This window comes from Pezoporus wallicus, unplaced genomic scaffold, assembly GCF_028554395.1.
Source record: "Pezoporus wallicus isolate ANWC-B61680 ecotype Strahan unplaced genomic scaffold, APGP_CSIRO_Pwel_v1 scaffold_6446, whole genome shotgun sequence".
NCBI lineage: Eukaryota > Metazoa > Chordata > Aves > Psittaciformes > Psittacidae > Pezoporus > Pezoporus wallicus.
In genome coordinates, this window is record NW_026636264.1 from 4,332,543 (window position 1) to 4,346,395 (window position 13,853).

At 37.6% G+C, this 13,853-nt stretch overlaps 1 protein-coding gene across 1 annotated transcript in view; it reads right to left on the minus strand.

Moving 5' to 3' along the window:
* The window catches only part of DDX10 (DEAD-box helicase 10), a 169,869-nt gene that overhangs the window by 119,698 nt on the left and 36,318 nt on the right, over positions 1–13,853 (minus strand). The window contains exons 12-13 of the mRNA XM_057399703.1: positions 11,260–11,348; positions 2,895–3,366 (exon numbers count right to left, since the gene is read on the minus strand). Of these exons, the coding sequence (XP_057255686.1) occupies positions 2,895–3,366; positions 11,260–11,348 (561 nt within the window). The remainder of the gene's footprint in view (positions 1–2,894; positions 3,367–11,259; positions 11,349–13,853) is intronic.

Sequence of the window (13,853 nt, forward strand, 5' to 3'; positions counted from 1 at the left end):
AACCTGCAGCATTTGATACTATCAATTAATGCACTGCCTCATCCTTGTATCATGCAGCAATGATCCTTTACATTGCAGTCAAACTGGTTCCCAAGTCCTCCCTAGAAGGACACAGAACAGGTAAACTGCACTCACGCTGCTCAGCGCTTCTCACACCCCAAGGAATCAGTTCCCTCTAATTCTTTGAATATTAACTAATCTACCTTAATGCAGCAATAATCACTTCAAAACTTTTATCCAGACAATAAATGGAAAAAAAAAAAAAAATACAGAAGGTGTTGCAAGTTACCAATTTGGTTTTAACATCCTCAAAATGTGGTGCTGAAGTATACATATGAAATAAAAGACACACAATGCCTAAATCTTCCAATGTAATTTCTATTATGTGTATTTGTATACCAAAACATTAAAAGACAATATATGGTTAGTGACAGAAACCTGTACTCTCTTACTCCTACTAAAAATAGAATCCTTTTATTTAAAGCATTCTATGATTTACCAACAAGTTTCACAGCACCATAAGGTAAGAAACACTACACCCACCATACACATCAATCAAGACTCCAAGGGTAGTTCCCACAGTTAAGCATAGTATGCTCTGCATTTCTACTGTCTGAAAATTACATACTGCACTACCATAGGCATTTCTGTAGGAGATCAGTTAAATTATATTTATGTTCTTAATGATACCGATCTTGAAACTTTCACCTTTTTGTTCACACTTGCTTAGAAGAGTAAGTATTTCATTATTTTGCCTCCCATGTACAAGAGGTTCTGGGGCATATAAGGTCACCCACACTTGCACATCAAGTACAAACCACTAACCCCTACTGCAGTTTATCAACACTAAATCACAGAAAATAATGCCTGATTTGCCAGAGTGTAAACTAGTCTATAAATGTTTAATGCTGAAAAACTGTTAGAAGGTTACCCAGTGAGGTTCCAAATTACTTTCTAAATCACTGCTACTCTTCATAAAATTTTGTTTGTTCTTTGATGCTCTTTTACATCAAAGTTTCTCCTTTTACCATTTTCTGAACAAAACCTACCAAATCACTTTCCAACGTACAAAAGCAACATTAAATTGTCTGTGTATTTCAGAATGGAAAATTGCGGAAGCACTAAGAAAGCTCTGACAATATTATTCTTTAAGGCCAAAATCTTTCAAAACAGCAATTTCTTCTTCTCGTGGTTTAAGCCCAGCCGGCAACCCAGAAAACCACACAGCCGCTCACTCACTCCCTGCCTTCCTCCCCCTGCTCCCGGAGGGATGGGAAGGAGAATCAAAAGAATGTAACTCCCACGGGTTGAGACAACAGCAGTCCACTAACCAATGTGTAACACAAACCACTGCTGCTGCCACCAATAATAATAATGATAAGGGAAATAACAGCAGAAGAGAATACAACCGCTCACCACCTGCCGACCAATACCCAGCCCAACCCGAGCAGTGATCTCACCCTTCCGGGTAACTGCCCCCAGCTTAGATACTGAGCATGACATGCTGCGGTATGGAATACCCCTTTGGCTAGCTTGGGTCAGGCGTCCTGTCTCTGCTTCCTCCTGGCTTCCCCTCCTCTCTGGCAGAGCATGAGGCTCAGAAAGTCCTTGGTCAGAGTAAACATTATTGAGCAGCAACTAAAAACATCAGTATTATCAGCACTGCTCCCAGGCCAAAAGTCAAAACCACAGCACTGCACCAAAAATGACTGCTACTGCTGAACCCAGGACACTTCTCTATGTGAAACTGAAATTAATAGATAAACAAAAATTATTAGTAAGTATAAGCTACTGCCCAGCAGTCATTGTGCCAGGGCAGGACAGCTCAGGCTTAGAATAACAGGAACAGAAAGATAATTCCAGGACCATCCTCTTCCCATAGTTCTCGGACAAGATGTCAACCTGCAGCCAGCTCCTCATAGTAGAGGAGAGAGTGCAGGCAGTCGTTAGGTTACCGTGCAACTGCTCATCCTTGACAAAGCTAACTGACAAAACTAGTTTATACAAGACACTGCTTATAAATGCAGCTAGTGGGCTGATTAGCATAAGTTCATGACAAGTGCCCTATGCTGTTAAATAACAGCACAGAAAAAGAAAGATTTAAAATACCAGTTGGAAAAATAAACACTTTGCTTAACAGGAGGCTCCCCTGACATGCATTAAGTTCAGAAAAACATCTTGCTAAACCAGATGGTTATTTCACTTAGATCTCTTTACTATAGAGATACAGTAGCTATATAGCAAAGGGTACACAAAAAATTCACAATACACATGTACTAAAGCTGTTTTATAGAAATAATAAAATTTTAAGAGCACTTTTACTATAACAGTGTATTTAAATACTAAATGAAAGCAGTAGTTGTCAACACACCCAAGCACAGAGAAATCCTGAATTATAAAGCCTCTCCCCAGGGAAATGAAAGATCTACATGAATACTTTTAATAGGGCTTTACAACCATGCTTTATGAAAAGTGCATGCACCCTCACTCTCTGATACCGGCTCAATTCCTAATAGCAAAGGTCCTGTTGAAAGTAAAAGTCATGGTTTGAAGGTTACATTATTGTAAATGTTGTTTGTTACGGTTTGTATCGGTAAGTGCCTCATCATGTATTGCAATTTGGTTCCTGGTGCCACGAGCTGCAGTACAACATCAAAATTATGACTGGAAGTGGCAGCTATTTAGAGAGGTAGAAGCAAATTAGCAAGTAATGAGACTTAAAAACTGTCAAAATTTCACAGGTATTCAAATCATGTTATTCATAAATTAAAGCAACTACAAGAATATTAATTACGCTAATAAAAGTATTTTATGCTAATAACATAAAATGTTAAAAGAGGAAGTCACACCACTTATCTTTTGGGAGAAAGAGTCTTAGTGTAAAGTGCACTTACCGATGCTGGATTATCTTCCACACCAAAAACATCTCGTTGTTTCACTGTCAGTAAATCAAGTTCTTTAGTATCATCATCGTCATCGTCATCATCATCACCTTCAAAGAACTGCACAGAGTCTGGGTTTGGTACCCTACTTGATACAGGAACTTCTTTTTCCTCCTTCTCGTCCTCCGATACCTCTTTTGATTCATCCTCAGACTCATCACTTTCCACAGCACCTTCACTGGAAGCAGACCATTCTTCACCTTCTTTCCTTCTCTCCTTTTGATTTGTTTTGTTAACAGACACCTTGACACTGAAATTAATTCCACATTTCTCCACTTCTTCCTCATTCATTGAGGAGGGGGAATTTTTATTTTGCTCTGCCTCCTTCAAGTGATCTGTCCCATCAGCTGCCTCCTTTGTAGATAGCTGTTTCTGAACTTTCTGAAGAAATCTCACACGAGGAGCCATTGCAAGACCAAGTGATCTAAAGCATGAAATAAAACAAATAAATTAATCTGAAAGGCAGACACACAAAATCTGACTACACTAGAGGCCCTCATCAATGACTCAACTGATTCAATTTTAATTACTTGTATGAATACATTTTGACCAACCTTCTTACAAAACAGCATTTGGCCTACAACAAGACAATCTAGCTTGAAAATTGTAAGCTAACATTAAGGGAAGAAGGAAGATGAGATAACTGAGAACTCTTAAGAACAGTTACAAATCCTCCCAGGAAAGAAAGCAAAGAAAGAACCTGAAAAGCTGTAGACAAAAACAGATTATCTATGATTTACAGTAAAATACAGTGGAAGAAACACCGATGTAATTTGGTATTGAGGATATATGGATGTCATGTCAAGGACTGAGACATCATTGACCCTTCTCAATGTCCTTCACTGCTAGGAATGCAGCCAGAACATTACCCCCACCATCTTATGGTGACTGAAAGATTAGAAGAGCAAATACAGTATGCATAAATGAGTGATGCAGAAAAACCTATGGAAAAGACATTTCTCCCTCAAAGGAAATTTCTCTTGCCTGCATCACTTTACAGCAAGATTTTACTTTCATGGCACATCAAACCTGATCCTATCAAATCCAAGCTCAAAAAAGCAGTATTTAAGCCTCTTTCAGAGCCTATGAATCTTCTCATTAGGTGAATAAAAAATGTAGGGGCACACAGAGACCACAGCTACATTTCAAAACACATAATACAGAAGTGACAGTGAGTTTGTAATAGTCAGAGCTTGTATGTATACTTAACAAAGGAGTATTTAACCAACTAAAATGGCTACATATATACACAGAAATATAAAAGACCAGTCTCTTGATTCAGATTGTTTAGTTCTACACCACCTCTCCTCTCAATGCTGCTCGTTTCAAGTAGACAGCATTATGTCTTCTCTTCACCACAGAGGTCTGAATAAAGAAACCTGAGTTGCATCACATGAGAAAAATCAAATCTGTACTTTCTGGTGGAAATGTCATTATGAGCAGTCCGTGAAGCATCCAAATGGTACTGCAGAGTTTCAAGAGTGGACTGTAGGCTCCAGAGAGCCTTGAATTGTTAATAGTAGCCCAAGGGACAGGGTAGTCAACAGGAGAGGCACCCTGCTTAAATAACAAACAAGCATGAAAGAAACCAAACGCAACCACACCTGTGGTTAAACAGGGCAGTTTTGGTAGTGGCCACAAGCTAACGCACTGAGAAGTGGATACACCCCCAAAAAAGCAGCCCACACTGTTTGGACAAGGAACAATTTTTTCAATGAAGTCTGTCTTAATTTTAATGTAAAGTTCATTTTGCTTAAGTATTTTTGATAAACCAGTACTGCCATTCTACAAGGAATTAATAGTAGTAATAAAGCAAATGGAGTTTTATGAAACAAAAAAAAAAAAAAAAAAATCAAAGAAGGTTTTGTCATCCAGTGTATTTTGCACATTAACTGACAGTGCACTGCTGCAAGGTTAACACAACACATTTGAGAACTGAAACTGGAGCAACCAGAAATCTTAAACTTGTTTCAGTGTTTGACAGCTAAACCTAATTACCTCTGCAATGCAACTATGTGTTGAAGTTTGGCCTATTGACTAACTGAAACAAAAATAACCGAAGCAAGCAGATGTAATGCTTCACTACAGCAGCTGGAGGAGATTCAAACCTGGAACTGCACCTTAACACCAGGCACAATGAAACACAGATATAAGAGATTGCTACGATGTCAATGAATGTGCAACCTCCTTGGCAAGGCAATCAAAGTAGCTAAAAAAAAACATTTGCAAGAAAACCACTTTTTTGCTTTTTCAGATTTCACAACATTATTCTACATAAAGTGTTGCTGTCAACCAATGACAAAGTACTGCAAGTAGTACTGTATGGAAACTACTCAATCTGTGTTCACTTCTCTTATGCAGACAGATAGAATGTACACATGGTTGTGAACTCTGATTTCCATCACAGCTTCTCTCCTATGTCTCCACATCTAGTATCAAAGCTCAGGATCACGGCTGCAGAGAAAAGCTTGACAAGGTGAAGAAACTATTCTCTTTACAGGAGAAGCTGAAAAAAGTCAAAAAGAGCAGCCCCTGATGTGGAGGAGACTTCACCACAGCTTTTCTCATTCAAGTACGAAATCCCACCTGACAGATTGCTGTTCTGCACTGATGTCTTACTTTAATAATTGCATAAAATTAATTGTCAGTTAGTGTTGGCCAATTTTCTACACTGACTAGCAACCCTACCAAAAAAAAACCTAGTGCAATAAGAATTCAAGTGACATCTGAACCAAAGGAATACAGCCCTCAGACCCGAGGGAAAGAGAAGGTTTTAAGGTGAAATTTGGTAAGAAAGTAATAGTAGAGAAGCTTAAAGTTGTCTGCAGAGAATGCCCAACACTTTTAATTACAAAACCTCTCCAAGAAAAGTCAGCATTTTGTCTCATTACTGCTTCTTTTCCATAGTATATTTCAAATGAAGAACAACTTGGGGCAAACATACTTTATTACTGCTAAGAGTTTCTTTAGAATTTATTTCTTAATAATTTGCCAAATCTAGATTCATACTAAAAAGCCTGAATATATGAACTAGACTTTCCATTAACTAGGAATTGCAATATCAGTTTCATTAATTTATTAGATGGCAGTCAGACCACAATTCTACTCCAACTGAAGTTACAGATATTCTTTGATTTTAGTGATAGCATTTTACACACTCTTCTGGAATCAGAAATATAAAAGGTTTTCTAATAAAGACATACAAAAAGCAGGTAAGTTATTTAGTGAGATTTCATAAATTCTAACACGCTAAAAACATGCTAAAACCACAAGGTAGTCCTCAGACTACAGTAGCTTTTAAAAGGCAACACCCATTCAGCTGACAAACCAAAAAACAATCTTGTTTCGTATTTTGGTGTGACATGAAATGACTTCTTCAGAGCAAGCTCTTTTAGACAGACATCTTAAATCAGCTACTAAAAGCAATATTGAAACCAATGGATTATTTCGCTACTGTAAACGAATGTACAGTTGACAGTTTTATTCATCAACAGAAACTAAGGTGGCTATTCCCTAACACTGAGCAGGGAATGCATAGCTGTAACTGAACAAAACACATGCAGTGTTCAGGTACCTCCTTCATTCAATCCAAAGCAAGTACACAAAGATTTTCAGGAAATAAATCAAAAGAGTAAAACTCCAAAGAAAGAACACTGTATAGCTTTCAGAATGCCAGTTTTGTTTGCTATTGAATAAGGAAATTCAAATATTAGTAAACATTTTATTTTTAGAAATTAATTTTAATTAATTCAAATGAATGATATATCAGACTTAAAATACTGCCTTTTCTGAAGTTTGTTAGTTATGCTTAGACACAGACCTTGCGTATGCTTAGACTAACACAGTAACTTCACTATGCCTCTATCTGGATGGGGTGAAAAGCTGGGAATGTCTCAACTCTTTAAAATGACAGAATTTTCAACACTGTCAGCAAATTCTGCCTCTGCACAAACAAATTAAACAGGAAATTTAAGACCAGTACAATATCTCAAATTTTAAGTGTCACAGAAGCTCCTAACTTGCACCTAGAAGATTTCCAGCACTTTTTGAGATATAAGCCAGTTGTAAGGAAGATGAGGTCACTTCGGCAGAACTGCTGCACAGTATTTATACACAAGTTAGTGCCTCATTCTAATACTAAGTTACTACATTTACTAAATATAAGATATATTCCATTAGTGAACCTCTTTGAAATTATCTGAACCCATAAAAAACACAGCACAGTGATTTCTTGCACTGCAGAACAGCTTCAGACAAAAACTGAAAATAGCCTGAAAAAGGTTAAAACCTCCCACAAGCTATTTCAGAAGAAATGTGTATTACTTGCCTTGCAATATATGCTACATCTACATTTAACGTTTGAAATGTTTTCAGCAGGCAGGATGAGCAACCATTTGAAAACAGAGGAAATCAAATCAAGTGAAGTGACACAAATACAAATTAATAGGCTTTCCAGATGGTCTAATTAATAACCAAAATGAACAGAGAAACTGCTTTTCCTGTGTTGTTTACTTTACTAGCCCATTTATCCCTCCACCTTGGGGAGCTCAAATTACTCTACTAATAATGAGCACCAAGCTAATCAAGATTTTATGGGTCAGGATCAAAAAGGCCAACAAAGGGGATGTTATGGTTGGAATCTAATCTCTTAGAAGACCAAGATGGAGTCTTCTTTACAAAACTAAAAGAAGCCTCCACATTGCAGTTGCAAGCCGTGGTGCTTTTGGTACCTGAGCCACTCTTGACACCTGCTCAAAGGGCAACACAGCAAAGCACAAGCAACAGATTTCTGGAACATTTCTAGATGCATTGAAGTGCATTTCTCCAAGTAAGTTGGATTAGCCAACTTTGAGAGTCATTCTACTGGAACTGCTACTCATGCATATGCAAGTACATTTACTTCTAAGGTGAGTGAAGGTCAATAGCTGGCTCGGCTGTAAAATGAGAGAAGGTAGATCAAGATCCTGGAAGAAACAAGGGTGATGACTAAGAGAATAATGACCCTGGACTCTGAGAGAGGAGACTGCAGCTTGTGCAGAGATCTGTATGGCAGGATCAAGAATGCTCAGAAGCTTACAGAAGTAGTTACAGAAAGCTCACAAAGGGATGAATGGACCTGCAGGTGGTTGAGGGGGAGTTGCATGAGAAATGCCCCAACTACAGATCACTGAAAGGAGTACTGAGGTTCATACAAATAATACCATATGAGGCTAAGATTAACTAGGTAACAGCATGAGAAATATAGTAACTGTGGCTACAGGTGCATGAAGACTGGAAACAACTGGGAAAAAGTAACTAGGGGCAGGCTCTTTAGCTGTAAGGAGACTGGGCTTGTAGAAGAGGAAGTACAAGGGCAGCAAAAAGGAGGGCCCAGAACCAGCGACGGGATGATGAGATGTGCAAAGCCTGTGATGCGTGCTGCCTGGGAGCAGCCTGTGACAGGCAGCCCTGTGCTTGTTCATGGCAGCTGGAGCAAGGTAACAAACAAAAGCCTTTGCCCTGGCCATCCAGTCAGGGTCAGGCCTACATCCACAGCTAGGGGCACTGTGGTGAGAGTGAAGTGGGTGCTTTCCCTCCTCAGCGAGAGGACAGACTGATGCTGACAGATGGATCGTGTATCCTGGCATCACCCACTTCAGTCCTGACAGCACCCACTGCTTTGTAACGCTGATCTGTAAGCAATACTTGCAAAATTAGCTGGGTACTAAGTTGTGTCTATCAGACATTTGACAAATAACTTGGTTTCAACCTACTTTATTTATTCTCTATGTACTAATACAGGGATAAACAGATGAAAACATGCAGCATTCCTCCTGGAAGACATGAGGAAATCCACAGAGGAAATTACTTTGCCTGCAGCCCCATAGAGCTGTGACTAACCTGTCCATCCAGCATGCTCACTTGTTAAGATTTGCCCTGGAGCCTGGTATGTATATATCTTAGCATTTAACAAAGTGCCTGGGATCCCTGCATCCTTTTTTACCTTGTCTCCTAACCAACAGGCCAGACTAATTAATTATTCCTTTCCACCCTGTTGTTTGTTTACATTTTCTTATGTTTTCAAAGCTGTCCTTTGCAATGAAAAGACAAATTTCTCTTTTATGCAAGCATCAAGGTTCTCCTTCACCAAACTTAAAGGCTGCCTACATTAACACAAGATCTGCAAGTCTTCCACCAGCAAATTATTCTTGATAGCAATTTGTAATGTGAAGATACTGGAGAGAATACTAATATACCATAGCTTTAGAGGTGATCAGTCTCAAGAATACATACGTGTATAAATGTATAGACATGCACACACACACTTTAATATGTTGTTCCTAAACACATACTAATTCTACATAATATATAAAAATCAAAAAGACTACTGCTTTTCTACAGACTCAACACAGATTAAAAGAATCTTTGTGGACAGACATGCCAGGCAAGAGCAATGAAGAAAATGGACAACAGGCTGACAGACTGAAATACAAACCTGACAGGAGCATTAAGCAGCCTATTTTCTCTGCAGGATTTTTAGTGGAGTAACATCTATCAAGTTAGCAGAAAATCTCCACAGAAAGGCTGAAATATTTTCTAGAGAATACACACAAAAGAAAAGATTCTGAATCCAGGCTTTGACACGAGTTTGTGCACAGAACGTAAAGCAAGGTCACTTCTGAATGCAGAATTCAAACACACCAGACTTTGTAGACTTTTCAGATAAATTAAAATGACTGATCCACTATATAAGTGGATGCACACTGAATTGAAAAGGGAACCACAGAGTGTATTTAGGTAGACCAGCAGTCTGAAGAGTGCATAAGAAGAGAGCCAACAAACTGCTCATTTAGAGCAGAATCTCCAAATTATCTCCCAGATTTATTGTGTTCCGACTTTTTGATTACACTTACATATATTTCATACCCTTGACTAAACCTCTCCTGCTCTCTCCAAACAACTGTCTGGTTTCCTCCACTTTAATTCAGGAATGACTTACTAGTAACTTTGCAAAGCTGGAATTAGAACTGACTTTGATGAAAGACCAAATCCTGGAACAGAGGCCTGAGAAGTACAGAACTGTAGACTACTCTGTCCACATCAGTATCAGATACAAGATGGCCACACCATGCTGAAATTCAGAAAGAGGCACTGGGATTCTGAAAATTCAGCATTACTACCATCTGTCAATTGATTTCTTAACACACTGGCTAAATTTGTCTGGTCATCCCTCTCAGCCCTTATCTTCTGCCACTACTCCTTACATCCAGAATAGCAGACCTATTAAGACGCTTTTAGGTTTTAAAGATGCTGACAAATCATAGAGGTGAACGGGCAGGCAATGTATCTAGTGCAATTTTTCAAGTTTCTATTAGTTCTCCTTTTCAAAAAACACCTAAGTCCATAAAGTAAGAAAGCTTCTTTTATAATAGGCTTAAGTACCTTAAAAAACACAATCATGTTAATTGCAGCACAGCACAGGAAGACCAGGTGTTTTACAGTCTAGTAATTTGTCATATTTTAGTTCATTATGCCACATGTTGACAAGTTTGAAGACTTAAGTCTTCTCCGTATGAAATTCCAGACATAAAATTAATTTACCATGCATCTTTGAGCATCTTCTTGCTCCCTTCTGACTACCCTACGTCCCATGAGATTATTTGAAAACTTTACATCTTAAAACAATCTCAGGTGGTTGTCATCTGTAAAGTCAACCTGTCAAAATTAATTTCCCTCCCATACAAAATGTGGAATGATTCACGTATATGTACAAAAATAGACATAGTAAAAAAGATGCTATTCAGTCCAGTGCAGATATTTCATCTTTACGAAGTACACTGAATCTTCTGAAAGTAATTTATGTCCAAGAAGCAATGTCTAAATCGCACTCAAAATGAGACTGCAATATACCACCTTTAGGTATGACCATTTCTTTTTAAATACTATACTTCACAGGTGGGCAATTTAGCCATGAGGCTGAAGGGTGAATCTGGGGGGAAAAGAAACAAAAAACAAAACAAAAAAAACCACACATACAAAAAATACCAACAAAATCCAAAGCTATCATTCTTTACTTTTACTTCACAAGTTTTGTCTTCTATTGTTTATAGCAAAGGTAGAAGAGTTATTTCTCTCTATAGACATACATTGGTTTTACATGTCATTTCTATTTAGAATATCCTTGAAAATATGCAAAAGCACAGCATAGATATGAAACTGTAAATACATTACAAGATTGTCCAATTCTACGTTAACATACTCAAAACAGCTATTTAAAGCTATTACACACCACAAAACTCACTATGCAGCATTCACTTTCCAAGCTGATCGTACTTACAGGGCATATTCTGCTAGAGGCAATTTGAAAACATCAAATACTTCTTTATTCTTCATTAAGTAAACTGAACGCAAGTAGGATACAAAACACTGAAAGAAAAATAAAAGTATTCAACAAAAAAAAGGAAACCATTCAATTTCCAACACATTAAACTAACATGCTGCTGTTGCTCTGAATACAAAAGTTTCATTATGAAGAGGTCTAATATTGATTTTGACTGAAGTTCTTTTACACAATACCCATCACCTAAAATTTATCAGTACTACAGAAATGATGGAACTTCAAGTATCCAAATATTTCACTAATGCACATTAATTGGCTGAATTTCCCAACAGTCTGTAATGTTTTCCCTAGAATAACATAAAGCAAATTGGTCAAAGGGAAACATCACTAGTTCTTTCTTTTTCTCCCAGCTTTTCTGAATGTTGTCATGCTACACTGATATTTGAATCATATGGAAGCAAGAACAGACTGCGCTGTTATCAATCTGAGGTGTCCAGACTTAATCTTAGCCTCTAACAGAAAGCAATTCAACTTTCACTGTGGCCTACGGAAATTCATTACCTTGCATTTGTCATCAGTTCATTACATATGCACAACAAATGCAACTCAGCAGACCAACACAAATTCACTATACAATGTCTACTAACACCAATTCAAGGTTGAAGTTTCAATTAATCCCAGACTTTAACCAAGAAAACTGGAAGCTCCACATAACTGCGTAACTTAATCTTGTGTTGCATTTTCCCTTCGTTCTTCCCAAAAGGAGAGATTCACTACTCTTCTCATGTTTCTTTTATATAGTTTATTTCTGTCTATTATTAGCAGCATAAATACTGGAATATTTCAAGTATCAGAAAAGATTCTTGAATTTCTGTTGTTCGTAACCTAATTTCTAACACATGCCAAAACTCCTACCACAACGTTTAAACCAGCAACACTAGGAACAATAGCAAATTAAGCTCATAGGGTTATATTCAAGCATACTATAATCACACCCTTGTTCTGCTACCTACAGACACCTATCGGAGAAAATTATTGTATTAATAATTCATGTGGAATTTGAAAAAAAATAAAATTCTTGTTAACCTGAGATAGAGGAAGAAAAGACCCAGCAGTTAGAGAGCATTGATTTCTTATGGGGATTCTTTAAATGCTTAAAAGAGAATAAACATTTCCAAAGGCAAAAAGAACAAAGAGACAGTAATTAATGTCATAAAGTCATACTTCTCCCATTGGCAAACTGAAATAAAAACTATTAATTGTAAGATATGTAGAGCTACGAGATACACTTTTCAAGCTGCCCAACACTTCATTATAGAAGTAAATTTTCATTTGCTTATTTTTCCAAATGCTAAACTGTTGGGTAAAGTTTCCTGTCTAGATTATGTCTTTCAATTAATTTTAGCAGTGGAAGGTGCTAGCATAATCCATTCAACTGCTACTGAAATGAGGTGTGGAATAACACACTCGTTTGCTCAAATTAAATTATTAATCATTTTAGGAGGACAACTAGAAAGGCTTCAAATTTGACAGATCTCATTAATCTACTGCTGTCTAGCTAGCAGTGACAAAAATAAATGACAGAGCCTCTTTTTTTCTCTGTAGCGACAGGTGGAAAAAAGCAGGCTGATCCAGAAGTATCTTTTCTGTGAATCTGAGAGCTGCAGATCCAAAGATTTACACGAGTCACTACACGCTGCAGGGTAGAAATCTCATTCTGCCTGTTGGATAACCTATAAAGCCATCCACATACTCTACTAGTCTATCTTTGGTATACATGGTCCAGAAATTTATAAATGATAGACAAGGGGCAGAAAGAACACACCTTTTGCACAGGTATCAAGCCCTACGACAACTAAGAATGAACCACCAAACAAATGCCAGATGTTCTAACTTGCATCTATCAGCTGTCAACAGGGTTCAGCCCACTTAACCAGGTTTGTCATGGAGTGTATGCAGGATGGTGTTGCTCTATGTTCAAAGAAACAGACATCTTAATTAACGTAAGAGATCATTCAATAGTAGTATAATGATGATTAAAGTCTTCAGCTGATCTCATTCTCTATTATTTTAGACATTGAACACTTCACCAAAGTAGGAACACTCAACACCTAAACTAAACTAGAAAAGTTAGATACAGTACAGAAATTTCCTAATTTACAAGAAGAGAAATGAAACACAGAAAGAGCAAATGACTTCTTTGATTTTTATTTGGTTTCTGTACATTCACTTCGAGCTCCTTTCAAAAATGCTGTCATCCCTCTTGGATTTTATTCAATTCTCCTAAGACTTGGTCACACTCTGCACACATACCTAGACAGCAGAGGGAGAACAAGTTTAGCCAACCTGAACTTTTTTCCTACTCTTCTATCAATTGCTGTTGTCCTCTGCTATTTTTGCTAGTTTGAAATCACTTTCAGAGTTTTTTGTAAATAACTGAACTTTACAAAAATGTTGTGTAAGTTAACTTACACCATTACAGAAGATGTTAAGGTTGGAGAACAGAAACATATAACAGCTCTATTACCATAGTAGCTAAAGGCCCCCAAAACCGCCTGAGATTATTGTACTAGAAATACATAAGGCAACAA